This window comes from Carassius carassius, chromosome 15, assembly GCF_963082965.1.
Source record: "Carassius carassius chromosome 15, fCarCar2.1, whole genome shotgun sequence".
NCBI classification, from domain to species: domain Eukaryota; kingdom Metazoa; phylum Chordata; class Actinopteri; order Cypriniformes; family Cyprinidae; genus Carassius; species Carassius carassius.
This window is the reverse complement of record NC_081769.1, coordinates 20,566,930-20,586,170: the sequence shown is the minus strand read 5'-3', so window position 1 is coordinate 20,586,170 and position 19,241 is coordinate 20,566,930. Positions and strand designations below refer to the sequence as shown.

Sequence of the window (19,241 nt, the reverse complement as noted above, 5' to 3'; positions counted from 1 at the left end):
GATGGCCGTCAGCCTAGCGCCACAGCACAAGATGGCCGCTAACCCAGCGCCAATGCCCAAATTGGCCACCGGTCCAGCGCCACAGTACAAGATGGCCGCCAGTCCAGCACCACAACCCCAGATGGCCGCCAGCCCAGCACCACAGTACAAGATGGCCGCCAGCCCAGCACCACAGTACAAGATGGCCGCCTGTCCAGAGTCATGGCCCAAGATGGCTGCTTGCCCAGCGCCGCTGCACAGGATGAGAGTCTCAGCTGACCCTCCAGAGACGAGTCAGGTGCCAGTGGACCCTCCAGAGTCGAGTCAGGTGCCAGTGGACCCTCCAGAGTCGAGTCAGGTGCCAGTGGACCCTCCAGAGTCGAGTCAGGTGCCAGTGGACCCTCCAGAGTCGAGTCAGGTGCCAGTCACCGCTGATCCTCCAGAGTCGAGTCAGGTGCCAGTCACCGCTGATCCTCCAGAGTCGAGTCAGGTGCCAGTCACCGCTGATCCTCCAGAGTCGAGTCAGGTGCCAGTCACCGCTGATCCTCCAGAGTCGAGTCAGGTGCCAGTCACCGCTGATCCTCCAGAGTCGAGTCAGGTGCCAGTCACCGCAGATCCTCCAGAGTCGAGTCAGGTGCCAGTCACCGCTGATCCTCCAGAGTCGAGTCAGGTGCCAGTCACCGCTGATCCTCCAGAGTCGAGTCAGGTGCCAGTCACCGCTGATCCTCCAGAGTCGAGTCAGGTGCCAGTCACCGCTGATCCTCCAGAGTCGAGTCAGGTGCCAGTCACCGCTGATCCTCCAGAGTCGAGTCAGGTGCCAGTCACCGCCGATCCTCCAGAGTCGAGTCAGGTGCCAGTCACCGCTGATCCTCCAGAGTCGAGTCAGGTGCCAGTCACCGCTGATCCTCCAGAGTCGAGTCAGGTGCCAGTCACCGCTGATCCTCCAGAGTCAGGGCTAGTCACCGCTGATCCTCCAGAGTCAGGGCTAGTCACCGCTGATCCTCCAGAGTCAGGGCTAGTCACCGCTGATCCTCCAGAGTCAGGGCTAGTCACCGCTGATCCTCAGGGACTGAGTCAAGTCACCGCTGATCTTCAGGGACTGAGTCAAGTCACCGGTGATCTTCAGGGACTGAGTCAAGTCACCGGTGATCTTCAGGGACTGAGTCAAGTCACCGGTGATCTTCAGGGACTGAGTCAAGTCACCGGTGATCTTCAGGGACTGAGTCAAGTCACCTCGGATCTTCAGGGACTGAGTCAAGTCACCTCGGATCTTCAGGGACTGAGTCAAGTCACCTCGGATCTTCATGAACAAAGGCAAGTCACCTCTGATCTTCATGAACAAAGGCAAGTCACCTCTGATCTTCATGAACAAAGGCAAGTCACCTCTGATCTTCATGAACAAAGGCAAGTCACCTCTGATCTTCATGAGCAAATGCAAGTCACCAATGATCTTCATGAGCAAATGCAAGTCACCAATGATCTTCATGAGCAGTGTCAGGCAAGCACCAATCTTCTGGAGTCCAGTAAGGACACCAGGGAATTACCAGAGTTTCGTCGTCCCGTTGGTCCAGCCGCACGGAGGTATGCTCCGCCTTGGGGGGCTCTGGTCCTGACCACATGGCTGTGGTGGTCTTCTGCTCCGCCCTGGGGGCCTTCCGCCCTGACCACACGGCTGTGGGGGTCTTCCGCTCCGCCCTGGAGGACTCTGGCTTCTTCCACAAGGATGTGGTGGTCTTCTGCTCCGCCCTGGGGGGCTTCCGTCCTGACCACATGGTTGTGGTGGTCTTCTGCTCCGCCCTGGGGGGCTTCCGCCCTGGGGGGCTTCCGCCCTGACCACACGGTTGTGGTGGTCCTCTGCTCCGCCCTGGGGGACTCCAGTCTCCACCACACGGACGTGGTGGTCTTCTGCCCCGCCCTGGAGGGGCTTCATGTTGTTTTTTGTTTTTGTGTTCACTCCTGTCCCTGTTCCTCTCTGTCAGTCTGGTCCTCCGTCCCTCCCCCTGAACCTCCTCCAGTCCTCCTCCCTCCTGGTCTCCCTGTTTGGTGTTCACACTTCTGGTGTCTGTTCCCCATGTTTTTCTTTTCTGGCCCTCCGTCCCTCCCCCTGAGCCTCCACCTGTCCGCCTCCCTCCTGGTCTCTGTTTTGTGTCTGTCGTGGAGCGTCTGGGAGCCGCTCCGTAGAGGGGGGGTACTGTCACATTGTCTGGGTTGTGTCCCTGGGTTTCCACTAGATGTCCTCCTTTCCCACGGTGTCTGTCACCTTATTAACTGTCTGTTCCCTTATTTGGTCACCTTCCTCCTTGTTGAGTTAATTGATTATTCCCCACCTGTCTCCAGTTCCCTCATTCACCTTCTGTGTATTTATACCCGGTCTGTCTGTGTATGTGTCACGGAGTCCTTGTTGATTGTTTAATTCATGTCCGTCAGCTCTTGTCCTTGCCTTGTGTTCGTGTCTTGTTTATGTTTGGATGGATGTTTTGGTCTCGACCCCTGCCTGGACTGTTTACTCTATTTGGATTACCCTTTAATAAAAGACTTACCTGCAATTGGTTCCCTCTCCCGTGGTTCTTTGTAACACCGATCGTGACAGAGGTTGTATGGAAGCCCAGGTTTCTTTGACAGTGGCCTTCAGCTCATCTGCATTTTTTGGTCTCTTGTTTCTCATCTTCCTCTTGACAATACACCATAGATTCTCTGTGGGATTCAGGTCTGGTGAGTTTGCTGGCCAGTCAAGCACATCAACACCATGGTCATTTAACAAACTTTTGGTGCTTTTGGCAGTGTGGGCAGGTGGCAAATCCTGCTGGAAAATTAAATCATGCTTCCTTCTGATGACCAGCTTTTTGAAGATACTGAAGTGCTCCAAAATTTCTTGTTAAATGGGTGCAGCGACTTTGGTTTAAAAAAAAAAAAAAAACACAAACACCAGCAGATGACATTGCACCCCAAATCATCACAGACTGTGGAAACACTGGACTTCAAGCAACTTGTGCTATGAGCTTCTCGACCCTTCCTCCAGACTCTGGGACCTTGGTTTCCAAATGAAATACAAAACTTGCTCTCATCTGAAAAGAGGACTTTGGACCACTGGGCAACAGTCCAGTTCTCCTTCTCCTTAGCCCATATAAGACGCCTCTGACATTGTCTGTGGTTCAGCAAATTCCTTGACACGTCTGTGTGTGGTGGCTCTTGATGCCTTGACCCCAGCCTCAGTTCATTCCTTGTGAAGTTCACTCAAATTCTTGAATCAATTTTGCTTGACAGTCCTCATAAAGATGCGTTTCTCTCGGTTGGTTCTGCAACTTTTTCTTCCACACTTTTTTCTTCCACTCAACTTTCTGTTAACATGCTTGGATACAGCACTCTGTGAACAGTCAGCTTCTTTGGCAATGAATGTTTGTGGCTTACCCTCGTTGTGAAGTGTGTCAATGATTGTCTTCTGGACAACTGTCAGATCAGCAGTCTTCCCCATGATTGTGTAGCCCAATGAACCAAACTGAGAGACCATTTTGAAGACTCAGGAAACCTTTGCAGCTGTTTTGAGTTGATTAGCTGATTGGCATGTCACCATATTCTAATTTGTTGGTGGGTTTTTGTTAAATGTGAGCTAAAATCATCACAATGAAAAGAACCAAAGACTTAAACTACTTCAGTCTGTGTGTATTGAATTTATTTAATACATGAGTTTCACAATTTGAGTTGAATTACTGAAATAAATGAACTTTTGCATGGCATTCTAATTCATTGAGATGCACCTGTATATGATGGTTATCCAGCTTTATTCATGATATATTCATGATATAATTCTGATTTATGAACTGCATTGGCCCAACAAAATGCAAAATGACTCAAATGACCTAGCCCTAGGCCAATGAGGAAACTCAACACTTTCGTTTTCCATAAGAGTCATTCTATATTTAGGGCCACATTTCATGTCAGCCAAAAAGTCAGAAGTCAGAAGTATTCTTTTTTTTTGATAAATAAATTAGGTGGTTAATATATATCCCCTTAATGTGCTAAATTAGTTTTTGAGGTTATCTGTTACAGATTTGAAAATATGAATTTGGGGCTTTATAATGGGAGTACGTGATTCTGATTGGTCAGTCACTCGCTCTCGTTTCATAAAAAACACAGCTGTTGCCATTTTGCTATGATTGTTTTGTATGATGTAATGGATTAGAAGATAACTAACAAACTGGTAAGATTTTAAAACATTTTCATCTTAAATCTTTTATTGCTTTACTTATTTATGTGGTGAAATGTGTAATAAGTATTTTGACTGCACCGTTTCCCTTAAATGTCCATCTAGTTTGAACGTGCCGCTTGCAACTGCTGTGTTCACGGAAGCTTTGCATTAAAATATTTAATAATAATATTTATATTATTATAATAGTAAATGAAGTTTTATAATGCATCATGACACTTCAAGTTGTAAGGACTTATACAATAACATCATAATACTTTACCAGTCATGACTAAACAGAAATAGATGTATGCCAAATTATAATATTATATATTTATAATATTATATAGGTTTATGTCAATCATGAGGAATTTTGAATGCTTTTTAACACTTGACAAATGTGAATATAATATTATGGATACGAAGTTCATAGAAAGTGTGGCTGTGATTAGATCAGTTAAGTTTATAAATAGTTTTCCATGATTTTAGGCAATTCCTATGTCATTTCTTTGTAATGACAATTATTTATTTATATTTATTATTTATTTTTATCAACAACACTCCGTGGGAGGATAAATTGACACTAAATTGCCAACATTGTCAATTGTGTTAATCCTTGTCAACTGTGTTGTTTTATATTTTGCATTACCAACACCAGAAGTGTGATAACACATCAATCAAACACTGGTCCGAATACTGTATTCGGTATATTATCAAGTTATAGGTCAATTTGCAAAAAAATTGTGTTGATCATATGCACAGCCCTTGACATCAATTAAAAAAGCATTTTAAAATCTTAATTTTGCTTTCCTAACTATGTAAGTATATGACCATTGTATTTTTTTATAGCATTGTTATTGCCTTCCTGCGTACCCCATCAGACTAGACCTGTGTTTTTTGGTGCATTTAAGAACCATTTGATACCACTGGTAATTATTACAGTTAAGGCTAGTTTCATGTTGTGATGTGGGTCAGCTATTGGAAAATTTTGGTCAATATGTTTACCCTTTTGTTAAAGTGATTAGCTTACTTTTTATTGTTTATATAACTTTACATAATGTCACCCATCATCCTCCCTTTACCACTTTGTTTTGCTTCACTAAGATATAAACTGCTCCATAATGTTGACATCCTGTAGTGAGATTATTTCTGTACCTTGGAAAAAACACACACTCATTTCCTGGTTTGAGAAAAATACTAAATGGCAACATCAACATGACCCTTGCCCTATGTGCTTGGCAGCTGTAAACATCTTCCACAGAATGATTTGATTCATCATAATTCTTAGTGTTAATGTTTTTCTACAATAAAATTCAGGTTCTTCACTCTATTTTATGTTAATTATATTATTATTTTTTAAGTCGTTAAAACATAAACAAATATAAATTAAAAGGAATATATTTTAATTGCGCTTGTTTGACTTTGCTTATGCTTTAGTAATACAATAAAGTATCTGTGGAAAATAACAGTGCCATATCAAGTTCTATTAAAAGCATAATATTATTTGTCAAAACTTGCCTGACACTTTATATTTGTCTCTTTTTTTCTTCCTTTTATATTTCTTTCTTTTCTCTGCTTTTTGTGCATTTGTTTCAGAGACTTCAGAGGGACTTTCTAAAGACTTCTATTACTTTTATACTGTCCAAACAATATTTTCTATCCCCTAACCCAACCCTGAGCCTAAACCCACCCCTTACAGAAAATCTGTTTGCATTGTTACACTTTCAGATAAACATCATTTACTATTTTAATATTTTTCCCCCTAGTAGGGACTGCAGGCCAGTCCCCACAATGTCAAAATTTTTAGGTTTTACTATCCTTGTGGGGACATTTGGTCTCCACAATGTAGCATAAACAAGTACACACACACACACACACACACACACACAGAAAGAGCTGACATCTCTCAGTATTCAGTTGTGTATTTGAGGTTTGTTGAGATAGAGTGACTTTCCAAACAATGACCCAGGAAAAAGCCCAATCTTTCATTTATTGCATTTTAAGTTTGACTCATAAAATATTCATGGTTGTTTGCAACTGAACCTCAACACAGAATCTCCATCTATAGTTTATGTATTGCATGCAGCCACTTGTAGCAGCATCGTCTTGATGAAATATAAATGAGACGTCAAGTGTTTTCAGTGTGTTCTTTGCCTCATTCCTCTCTCAACCTTTTATAAAAACAGTAACTCAGCTATAGTACAGCCAAAACACTACAGCACGACTAAACTGAGGTGAATCAAACAGATGTATTCAGGTCAACTTCCAAGAGAGGATGCAGACCCAGCACTATAGCAGGAAGGAGGAGCTCTGTCCCTTCTTATCAGCGGCCGCCTGCAACATCTTAGTTGTTTTCTTCAAGGAAGAGGAGTGAGTGTGTGTGTGTGTGGGGGTGGGGGATGGGGGGGGGGGGTAATAGTGATAATTATCGAGCAATGTCAACAGGATACCAGGAAAAACTGTGGGAAAGTTGTATTCACTGTAAAACAGCAGAAGTGCCAGAGGAAATATCTTAGACAATATGAGGGAATCTTTGAATATTGGCTGAAAAAGGCAAAGAACTACTGTTGTAGAAAAGAGAAAGAATGAGTTGATGTTGGACCATTTGTGTTTAGATATGTTAGTTTTGAATATAAGCCCGAATGATAAAAGTACTGGAAGCACTGAATAAACTCAAGGACAACATAATATTCTACTGAGCATGTAGCTCTGCATGGAGTGATTCCTCTCTCACATTTTTCTCTTTATGTCTCCAACAATATTTCACTTCAAAACATTCAGAGGGGTCCATATGAAAGAGAACGAAGTGAACTCTGAAGTTGACATTTGAGATGGCAGAAAAGGTGAAATGACAAGTAATGGCATTCAAAGAAAGGACAAGAACAGAAAGAATGAAATGACAAAAAGGTAACACTCAGCCCTTTGAAGCCTCCTCTCTGTGGATATGATGTAAAATAGGTAAAATATGAAGAAAGTTATATCTCTAATATATCCATAACTATATATTATATGAAAATAAACTCAACTTAGACAGCCTTAACGAGAAGAAATATAAATGTTTTCATATGAAGTCTTATTGTGGTTTGTTCTGTACACCAGATAAAATCACACATTAAAAACTACACTGATAATGGCTCAAATGGAAATAACTGTTTTTGATGCTGTGTAAATTTTCATTACAGTTCTCAGTGAAAGACAGATGAGAAGGGAGACATGAAGGACAATGCCACTGTGTTGGATGTTGTATCAAACTCTACAGAGAGAGGAGAAATAATTACCTGACATCTGTTTTAACAAAGTTAATTAGTCATTTATTTCCCCCAGCAACACATGTGATTGAAATATAAATGCCTTCACACTCTTGTATTCTATAACGAGTCTGTCAAAGAGCATAAATCAAACTTAACTTCAGCACTAACTGCTGTGAAAAGAAGGGATTAGGCAATGTGTTAACCCTATTTCAAATTAAACTTGATATAAAGAGATATTAGGCTCAGTCCCTTTATAGGACACGTATTGTTTTCAGTTCAGATATCAACAAGTCTTAGCCGTATCTAACTAAGAAGTAGAACACATAAAACAAACTGGAAGATTATTCATTTTAGTGTAAATATATAAATGGCAATGATCTTTCATGTTGCTTTATGTTTGTTGTCCAACCAGCCCGGCGGAACCTTCGGGGGAAATCGGGTGTGTAGTAACGGAATACAGACGTCTGACACTTTCTCGTTACTTCCGGGTTAACGGGATGTTGTGACGAGCTGCATGCTAACGTGTATACCACATTTCAGGTTATGGTTGTTAAAAGTCAGTGAAGACCAATGTCTGCCTCTGCTGAACAGGGAGCATCAAAAGCAAGGGATTTAAATCCAGCGACGCTGTCGGCGGGTAAAGCTCAGACAGCGGCGGCGTTAGTTGCTCAGGCCCGGAGCAAGAAACGACTCGTCAGTGCTGTGACCCACACAACCCCGCAGCCTAATAACAACAGCGGCAAAAAGAAGAAAACACAACCTGCGTTTTCAACTACTCAGGCTCCGGTAAAGAACTAACTCTAGCCCTATACATGACCGATCTACCGCTTAGTTTAGTGTTTTTTGCTTCATTATGTTTCTCATCGATGGTGCAGAATTTGTCACTGGCTGCTCCAGTGGAGTCGACTTCTGAAGGGAAACCAGTTGGAGCTGTTGATGTAGAGACTTCTGCCAAATGTCTTCCTTTTAAAAACCCCAACTTTGTGGTAAGATTGTTCTAGATTAGAATAAAGTCTAAAATGTTCTCTGTTCTAGTTCAAGACATTCATAAGTTCTTCCTCCTTCACTAGCACTCAGGTATTGGTGGAGCAGCAGCAGGGAAGAAAAATCGGACGTGGAAAAATCTGAAGCAAATTTTAGCAGCGGAGAAAGCACTGCCCTGGAAGATCACTGATCCTAACTGTGAGTCTGACTTAGAAAATAAAAAAACACTTCTAAGTCAGACTAAAATGCCTGTTCACACCAATGAAGATCACTATAAAGATCCTAGAAGCAGTGTTGGGGAGTAACTAGTTACATGTAACGGCGTTACGTAATTTAATTACAAAATTACTGTAACTGTAATTAGTTACAGTTACTAAGAAAAAATGAGTAATTAAATTACAGTTACTTATGAAATTTTTAACGATTACAAAGGGGATTACATTTGAATATTTACACACATCCACATACAGATTTAACTGATTTCTTTCCCAAATTGCACTGACTATTCTGAGACATACCGCCCTAATAATTTCCGGGATGCGGAAATACAGTCTGGTTCGTAGAATACAGTCATAAAAACGAAATGCCTAACGCGGATGGAATATGCCACATTTTAGATGACTAAATCAAAAGTAGGTCAGTACACTTGAATCAAAACATGACATCGACTAGTGTCTGTGAATATAAAGCCCCAAAAATGCAACATATATGACTTGCACATTCTGCGTGTCTGTGGAAATCAGGCGCGGACTGGACACCGGGAGAACCGGGACAATACCCGGTGGCCTGGCAGCCGATTTTGCCCCACTATTTAATATCATTATTGTATAATTGCCTGCCGAATGTACTAAAGCGATCATTTGCGAATCAGCCATTTGATAATTAAATCTCTAATAAGTCATGAATTTTTAGTTATGACTCGCGCGCTCTCCGCGCCTCCGCCAAACGGTTTGGATCAGACTCAGAGTAATCAATGCGAGAGAGAGAGAGAGAGAGAGAGAGAGAGAGAGAGAATACAGTGGACTGCTGAAGCAGAGAAGCAGAACTACTGTTCAGGGTTTCAGGTCAGTTTCATCTGTAAAGATGCTTTTATGTCTTTGTTTTTTTATTTATTTAATCAAGCAGCAGCACGTTGCTCATCAGTCATCACTCAAAATACTATATAAAGGACATCATTATTATCTGTTGTAATATTACAGTAGTAATTTAGCTGAAAAAAAATCAGATTTTTTTTATAGGTTTAGGGGGAGCTACGACAGACAACAACACAACCCTTATGAAAATTAACATTTTAATATTTAACTATAAATCCAGGTTACTGGTTACTATTGTTTAAATGTGATAACCAAAAATGTAAAATTATTTTACGAGTGTATTTAATTAAAAATAAATACAAATCCATTTGCAAAAAAAACAAGGTTATTTTACTTTTATATAGGCTAATAAAAGCATGGTAATTTTTTGTAAGGGAAAAACATGACTCGTGTACAGTATTAGGATTTTTCTATAAAGATATTGTAGTATTGTAGAGTATTGTATTGTAAAGTATAGTTTTGTTCAATATTGAGTATTAAAGTCATGAGAGAGATGGATAACAGGGCAAAATAAAGAGACTGAAGAGAAAAATGGAAGTGAATTTGCCGTTCAGGAATTTGCCTAACTTTTAAGTATTTTACATGTCCCCAAATTAAAGATTTAAACCTTTTTTATGTCAGGTCCATACAAAAAATAGTTTTGTCCATGAATTTGTTTGTATGAGTTTGAATTTTTCAGTCTGAATTTTTTTTCCCAGTCCGCCCCTCCTGTAAATTAATGGCAAAGACATGGTTTCATTTACTACACACAGGCCTACTGAAGCTCGCAGTGTTTTCAACCTCTGCTGCCTCAATATAGGAGTACACGAGCACATAAACATAATTTCTAGAACTGCTCTGTGTCACTTCATGTGCAGTTTACTTATTTTGAGAAAACTATCATCATATACAGAGACAGCAGTTTCAAAAAAACACCAATGTTTCAGGAGTTTATTACACAGAATACGTCACATGCTTATTAGATAACTGTATTTAAGTTGATGTATATGCTTTTATTTATTATTCTTTAATTTCACAAATTTAGAAAAGTAATCAAAAAGTACTCAAAAGTAATTAGTTACATTACTTTAATAAAGTAATTGAAAAAGTTACACTACTATTACATTTTAAACAGGGTAACTTGTAATCTGTAACCTATTACATTTCCAAAGTAACCTTCCCAACACTGCCTAGAAGATATAAGAAAATTATACAAACATCTAATCTAATTGTCGAATCATTTCAGTTAGCCAATGCATTTATATATTTAAATGTTGTTGTATGTGTTGATTTAATTTGACAACATTTAAAAGTCTTTTGTTGTTTTTGTGTGTCAGACTGCAGCATAGATGCGCCTCCTTCTATGAAACCTGCTAAAAAGTACTCTGACATATCAGGACTGCTGGTGAGTCTCTTGGAGAATGTTGTCTGTTAATAATTTGGAAGCAGTCACCATTTTATGAGAGCAGGGGTATTATTTAACTATGCTTAATGATGTTTGTATCTTTGTTTCCCAGGCAAACTACACTGACCCTCAGACTAAACTGCGCTTTGCATCAACAGAAGAGTTTTCTTACATCCGTCAGTTGCCCACAGATGTGGTGACTGGATACCTGGCTCTCCGTAAAGCCACCTACATTGTGCCATGAGAGAGAATATAAATCTTTCCTAAATGTACTTTTACATGCTGACTGTCCAATGGATATAAAGGACTAACATAGTTATATCCTGTTCTGTTCCTTGTGTATGTTTATAGTTGCTGCCTTTATCAATTTTAGCACAAAACAATTAAAGGTGGAAAATTGTATTTACCAATGCATTGTTGAATAATAAGAGGGTCTGTACTTTAAAATGACACCGTGATCCTCGAACACCAATGTTTCTTCCTTTTTATGTAAATCTCATGCATGTAAAATACCACTGAAAAATAGGTGAATCCAGAACATAACCCCAACTGTGACGTTACAGTCGGGATCATTTTACTGTATATGTATGCCCCCATTATTTGCATATACCCGCCCAAGTTCTAGGCCTGCAGGACCTGTGCATCATCAGAAGTCCTGCAGCTATTGTAGAAACAAGTGAGGATAATACTGAAAATGGCAGATCATGGATATAAATGTTATGTTCCAGGCTGTTCAGGGGATGTGAGCACTTTCCATACCCTTCCCACAGAAGAGAACTGTCAACAGGCATGGTTGATGTTTATCTATAACCGCATACCGAAGCAATTCAATTCGAAGTTGTTAGTTTGCTCTGCCCATTTCACCACTTTTTCAAACCTGGGACAATATCAAGCAGGCTTCGCTCAGCGTTTGATACTGAAGAAGGGTGCAATTCCAACTAAATTGCCCTTACAACTGCTTCCACAAGCAGTAAGTATTTATTTTATCCACTTCTTAACTGTGGATGCCATTTCTATTTAAACTGAAAGTTTCGTATTGAGTTAACATTAACGATAATTTACCATCTTTGTTGTTGAGAACGGAGGCAAGATGCTACTAGAGTAACGTTAATCTTATCTTACTAGCTAACTCCAAATAACTAGCATAGATACTAGCATAATATAACCTATTTATGAGGAGGTTAATATTCATTTCTTCCTGTGTTGTCATATACAAAATACAACTAGATACATCTATGCCAATCACTTTACTTGGGCATAATTAATTTAGACTATATTTCATCAACAACACATAACTGAGGAGGTCACTAGGTTACTTTGGCTGCTTACATGTAGCTCACTCGCTCCTTTTAGCTAACGTGACCTTATCCACCAAGTTGAAACGATTGTCATTTGACAAGGTATCTACTCAATTTTTTAAAAACATTTTATGTTTGAGAACTGAAGTACGGTTGTTTTTGTATTTCAGAGTACATCACTGCTCCTGCATACAAAAGATGTAGGTTGCCAAACAGATGGTCCTATTGTTTTATCTAAGGCAACACAACTGTCCTTGAATACAATGAGGTCCCACCATCAAAGCAAAGGTAATATTACTTATCATTAAGTGCATTTGTGACGTGTTATAAGGACTAATTAATTGCATACCATTATTCATTGAAAGCTTGTGTAGTGGGTTAGTCAGCTGCAATTTGCAGTTCTATTCATAGACATCAAGATCAGTCTGCGCTGATGGACAGAGAAGATGGCTTTTGCACACTTATTGAAATATTGTTTGGGTTACCATTTCCCTTTTTTTAACTGTTAGGTGTGCAGGTGACAGTGTCGTCTCAAAGTGTTTCGGTAGCTACCACAAATACTGCAATGCCATGGCCCACAATACAGCCATTTACATCGACACCAGTGAAGGCTGGAAGACCAGCCAAAAGAGCCCGTGTTGAATTGGAGGAGGACATGAAAATCGGGAATGTTTCCTCTTTAGCCACTGATCCACAAGATTCCATTTATGATCCTGCACAGTCTGTTACAACTGAGACAGAATCATCATGGGTTTCGTAAGAACAATTATGTCTCCAACAATCCAGAAATGTTTTTACACAAACTGTGACTTTGTTTTCACTAACAGGCATAATGTTGTTTCTTTGGGGTTTTTTCTTTCAGTGCCACATCATTGCCATTCCATAAGGATGCTAAGTTCATAGTTTTTGAAAAATGCCTCCTTAGCCTGTTTGAGAGTTGTCCTGTTTGCACCAGGGCTTGTAATGTGCACCCACGCAGAAGAGGGACCTTCGTGGCCATTGACCAAAAGTGCCCCCACTGTGACTTCTTTAGACAGTGGAGGAGTCAGCCTGTCATTGGCAGCACCCCTGTGGGCAACCTTCAGTTGTCTGCTGCCATCTATTTCAGTGGAGCTTCCTTTCCGAAGATGCAAAAGGTATTGTGCTCTTTGTAAACACCTAATTAGTCAAAGCTAGACAAGACATCTAATTTTTTCCCCCAATTATTTTAAAAAGGTGTTCAGGGCGATGTACCTGAAAACGCATACATATGATGCTTTTAGAAGGCATGCCAGGACATACCTTGAACCTGCTATCATCCACAAGTGGAATGAGGATCAAAATTTGCAACTGCGTTACCTGAGCCAGAACAAGAATCTCATTCTTGGTGGTGGCATGCGAGCAGACTCGCCAGGTGAACATTTTTACTTAATTATGCATTGCACAAGTCTGTGTAAATATACATATGGTTGTGTGTTTCTGTGTTATACATAACTGGGCTGTATTTCAAAATGATTAGGAACTCTGTTTGTTTTTTTGATTACAGGACATTCTGCAAAGTATGGGTGCTACACCATGATGGACTTGCAGACCAACAACATTGTAGACATACAGCTGCTGCAGGTATTTTAGAATACGTGGACTTCAAGAGCAGACTGTTATGTACAACTACTAAAAAATTGCATGTATACTAATTGAATGTCATGTCAGCAGTTGACACCTTTGTTAGTAGTATAAATTTGTAACAAATCTGTTCACATTTCAGATAGACAATACCGCATACATAACCTTATCACCAATTTTTACATGGAGTGGAAGAGAATTCTACTTTTTATACAATTGATAACACATATATAATTCATGGATATATCACATTTACATTTTATGTTTGTGTGTTTGTACAGTCGTGGCCAAAGGTTTTGAGAATTACATAAATATTAGTTTTCAAAAAGTTTGCTGCTAAACTGCTTTTAGATCTTTGTTTCAGATGTTTCTGTGATGTACTGAAATATAATTACAAGCACTTCATACGTTTCAAAGGCTTTTATCGACAATTACATGACATTTATGCAAAGAGTCAGTATTTGCAGTGTTGGCCCTTCTTTTTCAAGACCTCTGCATTCGGCTGGGCCAATTCTGGGCCAAATCCTGACTGATAGCAACCCATTCTTTCATAATCACTTCTTGGAGTTTGTCAGAATTAGTGGGTTTTTGTTTGTCCACCCGCCTCTTGAGGATTGACCACAAGTTCTCAATGGGATTAAGATCTGGGGAGTTTCCAGGCCATGGACACAAAATTTCAACATTCTGGTCCCCGAGCCACTTAGTTATCACTTTTGCCTTATGGCACGGTGCTCCATCGTGCTGGAAAATGCATTGTTCTTCACCAAACTGTTGTTGGATTGTTGGAAGAAGTTGCTGTTGGAGGGTGTTTCGGTACCATTCTTTATTCATGGCTGTGTTTTTGGGCAGAATTGTGAGTGAGCCCACTCCCTTGGATGAGAAGCAACCCCACACATGAATGGTGTCAGGATGCTTTACTGTTGGCATGACACAGGACTGATGGTAGCGCTCACCTTTTCTTCTCCGGACAAGCCTTTTTCCAGATGCCCCAAACAATCGGAAAGGGGCTTCATCGGAGAATATGACTTTGCCCCAGTCCTCAGCAGTCCATTCACTATACTTTCTGCAGAAGATCAATCTGTCCCTGATGTTTCTTTTGGAGAGAAGTGGCTTCTTTGCTGCCCTTCTTGACACCAGGCCATCTTCCAAAAGTCTTGGCCTCACTGTGCGTGGAGATGCGCTCACACCTGCCTGCTGTCATTCCTGAGCAAGCTCTGCACTGGTGGCACTCCGATCCCGCAGCTGAATCCTCTTTAGGAGGACGATCCTGGCGCTTGCTGGACTTTCTTGGACGCACTGAAGCCACCTTTACAAGAATTGAACCTCTTTCCTTGAAGTTCTTGATGATCCTATAAATTGTTGATTTAGGTGCAATCTTAGTAGCCACAATATCCTTGCCTGTGAAGCCATTTTTATGCAACGCAATGATGGCTGCACGCGTTTCTTTGCAGGTCACCATGGTTAACAATGGAAGAACAATGATTTCAATGATTGAAATGATCTCAGCAGGTCCTTTAATGACAGCAATGAAATGCAGTGGAAGGGTTTTTTTGGGATTAAGTTAATTTTCATGGCAAAGAAGGACAATGCAATTCATCTGATCACTCTTCATAACATTCTGGAGTATATGCAAATTGCTATTATAAAAACCTAAGCAGCAACTTTTCCAATTTCCAATATTTATGTAATTCTCAAAACTTTTGGCCACGATTGTACACAGAGCAGCGAGCTAGGGGGAAGCTACCACATGGAGAAGGAGGGCCTTAGAAGAAGCTTGGATCGCCTGGAGGAAAGCGGTGTGAAGTTGGACTGCATTGTCACTGACCGTCACCCCCAGATACAAAAGTTCCTAAAGGATCGTAAAATCATCCACTTTTATGATGTCTGGCACATGGCAAAAGGTAGTGCTTATATCTTGGTTGACAAAATACATTTCAGATATTCATGGTTTGAAGTACCTCTCCATACTTCTAAGGAAGCTAACTGCATCAACCTTTTTCAATCTGTGATATGTTTTGCCTGTACATTTTACTTCATTAGGATTGTCAAAGAAGGTGGAGAAACTTTCCAGAGAGAAAGACTGTAGTTTGGTGAAGAAGTGGCATAAGAGCATCATCAACCACCTGTACTGGTCTGCCACTAGCTCTGAATCAGGACCAGAGAAGTTAGCCAAATGGACCTCTATCATAAACCACATTCAAGACATTCACTCACATACTGACCCAGCGTTCCCTAAGTGTCAACATGAACAAAAGTTGTCTAAGGACCGTAACAAGTGGTTTCAACCAGGTTTGTAACCTGAATGTGTTATTTGCCTAAAACAACCATAAGGGGCATGTTATGTAAATACTAAAATTTTCATGTGTTGTAACAATAATATTACACTGATTACCCCCAAGGTTCGAGAGCACTGAAAAGGCTGCATAAGGTCTTGATAAACAAGAGAGTCCTTTCAGATGTGGAGAAGCTGAGCCCACATTACCAGACATCAATTGTGGAGTCATTTCACAAGGTCATCTTGCACTTTGCACCCAAAAATATTGTCTTCCCCTTCATTGGAATGCTATGCAGGTATGTCTTCTCCCTCCCAACTTAAACATAGGTCATACGTTATTCTCACGTTAACGCATTAATTGATTAATGCTGACAATTATTTTATTGTGCGTTAAGTTTTTTTTTTATTATCATGAAAGTCTGTTGCTCACTGGCTCTGAATACACATACAGACAAATCATGGGTCACAGGAGGAGATGCTCCTGATCAAATTATTTAGGCTAAGCATCAACATTCACAAACCACTGTTATTTTTAACAGAAAAGAATGCAACAAGCTCGTAATCTTGAAAGTATAAGTTGGAAATTGGATGTTTCCGATAGCACACGTGAAGACAGCAGATAAGCACACTCGCTCAACACAGTGGAGTGAATCGATTTGCTAACTTTGTGGTTTATTATGTTGAGTCGTATGGGATGCGGTGACACATGTCCCTCTCACAATATATTGCTTTACAAATTTATCGCTTTTGCTGCACAGAAATATTCACGCAATCATGCCGCACGTATCTGGCGCAGTTAGCGCTCACACTTACTGATCTATATATAACTGAACCGCACTCTTGCCCACCTCTTCCAACTGAGACAGGAACTGCTAAATGGAACGATCACACTAGTCAAACAAACCAGGCTTTGGGGGGTCAAACACACAATACACTCCTTTTGAATGCATTATTAGTTTTGTGCATAACGATGCGATTAATCACAGACATTAATGTGATTAATCACGCTAAAATAAAATTAATCATTGCCCAACACATAGTATGTGTGAAAGGGAGCACACTGATGTTTTCTGTCTAGGGGGACTGGTTGTGAATCGCGAACAGAACAATTCAGTTCAGGGCTGTTCTAACTAAAAGCCGTGAAGTGCCTTTCAGTTACATTTTACATAATGGTATAGCTTGACTGTATTTTGAATATTTACATACTTGGTGTTAAATATCAACGTTGACGTACTGAAAATGGCAATATGATTAAAAAAAATTTGTTTGTCTTGTGCTTTAGGCTGTATCTTGCAGCAATGCACTTCAATGAGAATGTTGTCCAGCCACAAGGGAAACTTGTATACAAGCTTCTCTTTCCAAAGGCCAAAAAGGGAGGACAAAACATCAAACCAGTAAAGACAGAGTCAACATTTTGTAAGTTTTATCCCAAAAATATTTATTTTAAACAATACTTACAAATGTGCAAATAAATAAAATTAGCTTACCTTACTTCACAGGCTATGTCATCAACTTGATGGACTGTGTTTTTGAAGAGGTTTTCCGTGATCCCCTTCCATATCTGGATGCCATACAGCAGATTCCTGTGTCTTATTACCTGTCTGCTCAGCATGACAGACCTTACACAGAGAAAGCCATTGCTGAGCATGTGTCATGTTTCAGTCTGAATCCGAACTATTGCCCTGCAGCATCAGAAAACTCCCTTCATATGCGCAGCACCACACATGTAGGGATGACGACACAAACACTTCCTCCAAGGAAACCCCAGCACCAGCTGACAAACCACCTGTAGGCCAAATGTCTGAACTGCCTGCAGGAACAGACGGAGAGGAAAGCACATATTCTTTGATTTATTATTTAATTTGTTAACAGGTTTTATTGGGTGAAGTTTGTATGATGCTGAGGCACAATAAAAGTGTTATTTCAATAAGTATCTGTTATTAGTGCATGTTTCTTCATTTCTAACATAGATCAGATAGTATGGCTGTGCAATGCACTGAACTCATCATGTAATATGGATATGACAGAGGCAAATTCTACTTGACATGTAACAACTGTGTTAGATTGGCCTTACCTTCCCATCCCTCTGGGTCTCAAACGCCCATGGTCAGCTCTGTATACATTCAATGCATTTTGCAAAGAATATATGTTCAGAGTCCTGTCAGCCGGATTTAACGTACAGCACTTGAATTCTTGTGTTCTGGGTTCAGAGGGCTTTAACTCAAGAACACACTTCTGGGATGTAGAGGTTGGAGACAATTCATTGTTGGTTATTGGAATAACCACAGTGTCAAATAAAAGGAAGGGAGAAGTATTTTTAACACTGGTGTCTGGTGTGTTTGGCACAAAGATGATGAATATTTCTCACAATCCCCAGAGAAACTCAACTGTCCATTTCCAGTCAAAGAGAAGCTTCAGAAGGTGAGATTGGAGCTGGACTGGGACAGAGCAAAACTGTCATTGTTTGATCCTGTAACTAACACACATCTATGCACAATAACAACCACCTTCACAGAGAGTCTTTCCATTGTTTCATTGTTAAAATGTAGCCTTCTCTATGCTAATATTAGTGAAGTGAAGTGAAAGTGAAAGTGACATACAGCCAAGTATGGTGACCCATACTCAGAATTCGTGCTCTGCATTAAACCCATCGAAAGTGCACACACACCGTGAACACACACCAGGAGCAGTGGGAATATAAAAAATAAAGAAATTCACCTCTGCATTTTCATATAACAGATTACATATTTTCATGATAAATGCAGTTTTAAAAGTATTGATGATTTACCTCCTGATACTTTTATAGTTTTCTGTGTGTTTAACCTTCTCTTCTAAAGAATTCAGTGCTGTTTTGAGCTTCTCCTTGATTTCAACAAAGTGTAACAGAACAGGTCATACATTTGCTTGTTGTTACATGTTCTTATTACTCCTAATGACTCTCTGGAATAAATTATGCAGATCAGTTCTGATTGTTGAGTATATCAATGGTTTATCAATCATAATATCATTGTGATTTTATGTTACCCCAAAATAAAGTGAACTGACTCCTTTTTCCATTCATAGACAACTTATTGTTTAGCATGAACTACTTTCATTCTTATGCTGTTTATTTGAAAAAATATAGTGATATCACCTATATTTGTAATTCTAAATGAACCAATAATGATAATGCACAAGCAATACAAACTTCA

General features: G+C 40.2%; 2 protein-coding genes across 2 annotated transcripts; both read left to right on the top strand.

Annotated features, from left to right (window-relative positions):
• The first annotated feature begins 7,854 nt into the window (after positions 1 to 7,854).
• Positions 7,855 to 11,281, top strand: LOC132158488 (INO80 complex subunit C-like). Its single transcript, XM_059567921.1, has 5 exons — positions 7,855 to 8,199; positions 8,289 to 8,399; positions 8,484 to 8,595; positions 10,808 to 10,875; positions 10,988 to 11,281. Exons 1-5 carry the CDS (start codon positions 7,984 to 7,986, stop codon positions 11,117 to 11,119), a joined length of 639 nt encoding a protein of 212 aa, XP_059423904.1. The 5' UTR covers positions 7,855 to 7,983; the 3' UTR covers positions 11,120 to 11,281.
• Positions 11,282 to 11,502: 221 nt separating this feature from the next.
• LOC132158487 (uncharacterized) lies at positions 11,503 to 17,981 on the top strand. The gene is made up of 11 exons (XM_059567920.1): positions 11,503 to 11,845; positions 12,344 to 12,461; positions 12,683 to 12,929; positions 13,036 to 13,309; positions 13,389 to 13,566; positions 13,699 to 13,775; positions 15,496 to 15,676; positions 15,816 to 16,064; positions 16,175 to 16,346; positions 17,333 to 17,466; positions 17,550 to 17,981. Exons 1-11 carry the CDS (start codon positions 11,570 to 11,572, stop codon positions 17,840 to 17,842), a joined length of 2,199 nt encoding a protein of 732 aa, XP_059423903.1. The 5' UTR covers positions 11,503 to 11,569; the 3' UTR covers positions 17,843 to 17,981.
• The last annotated feature ends 1,260 nt before the right edge of the window (positions 17,982 to 19,241 follow it).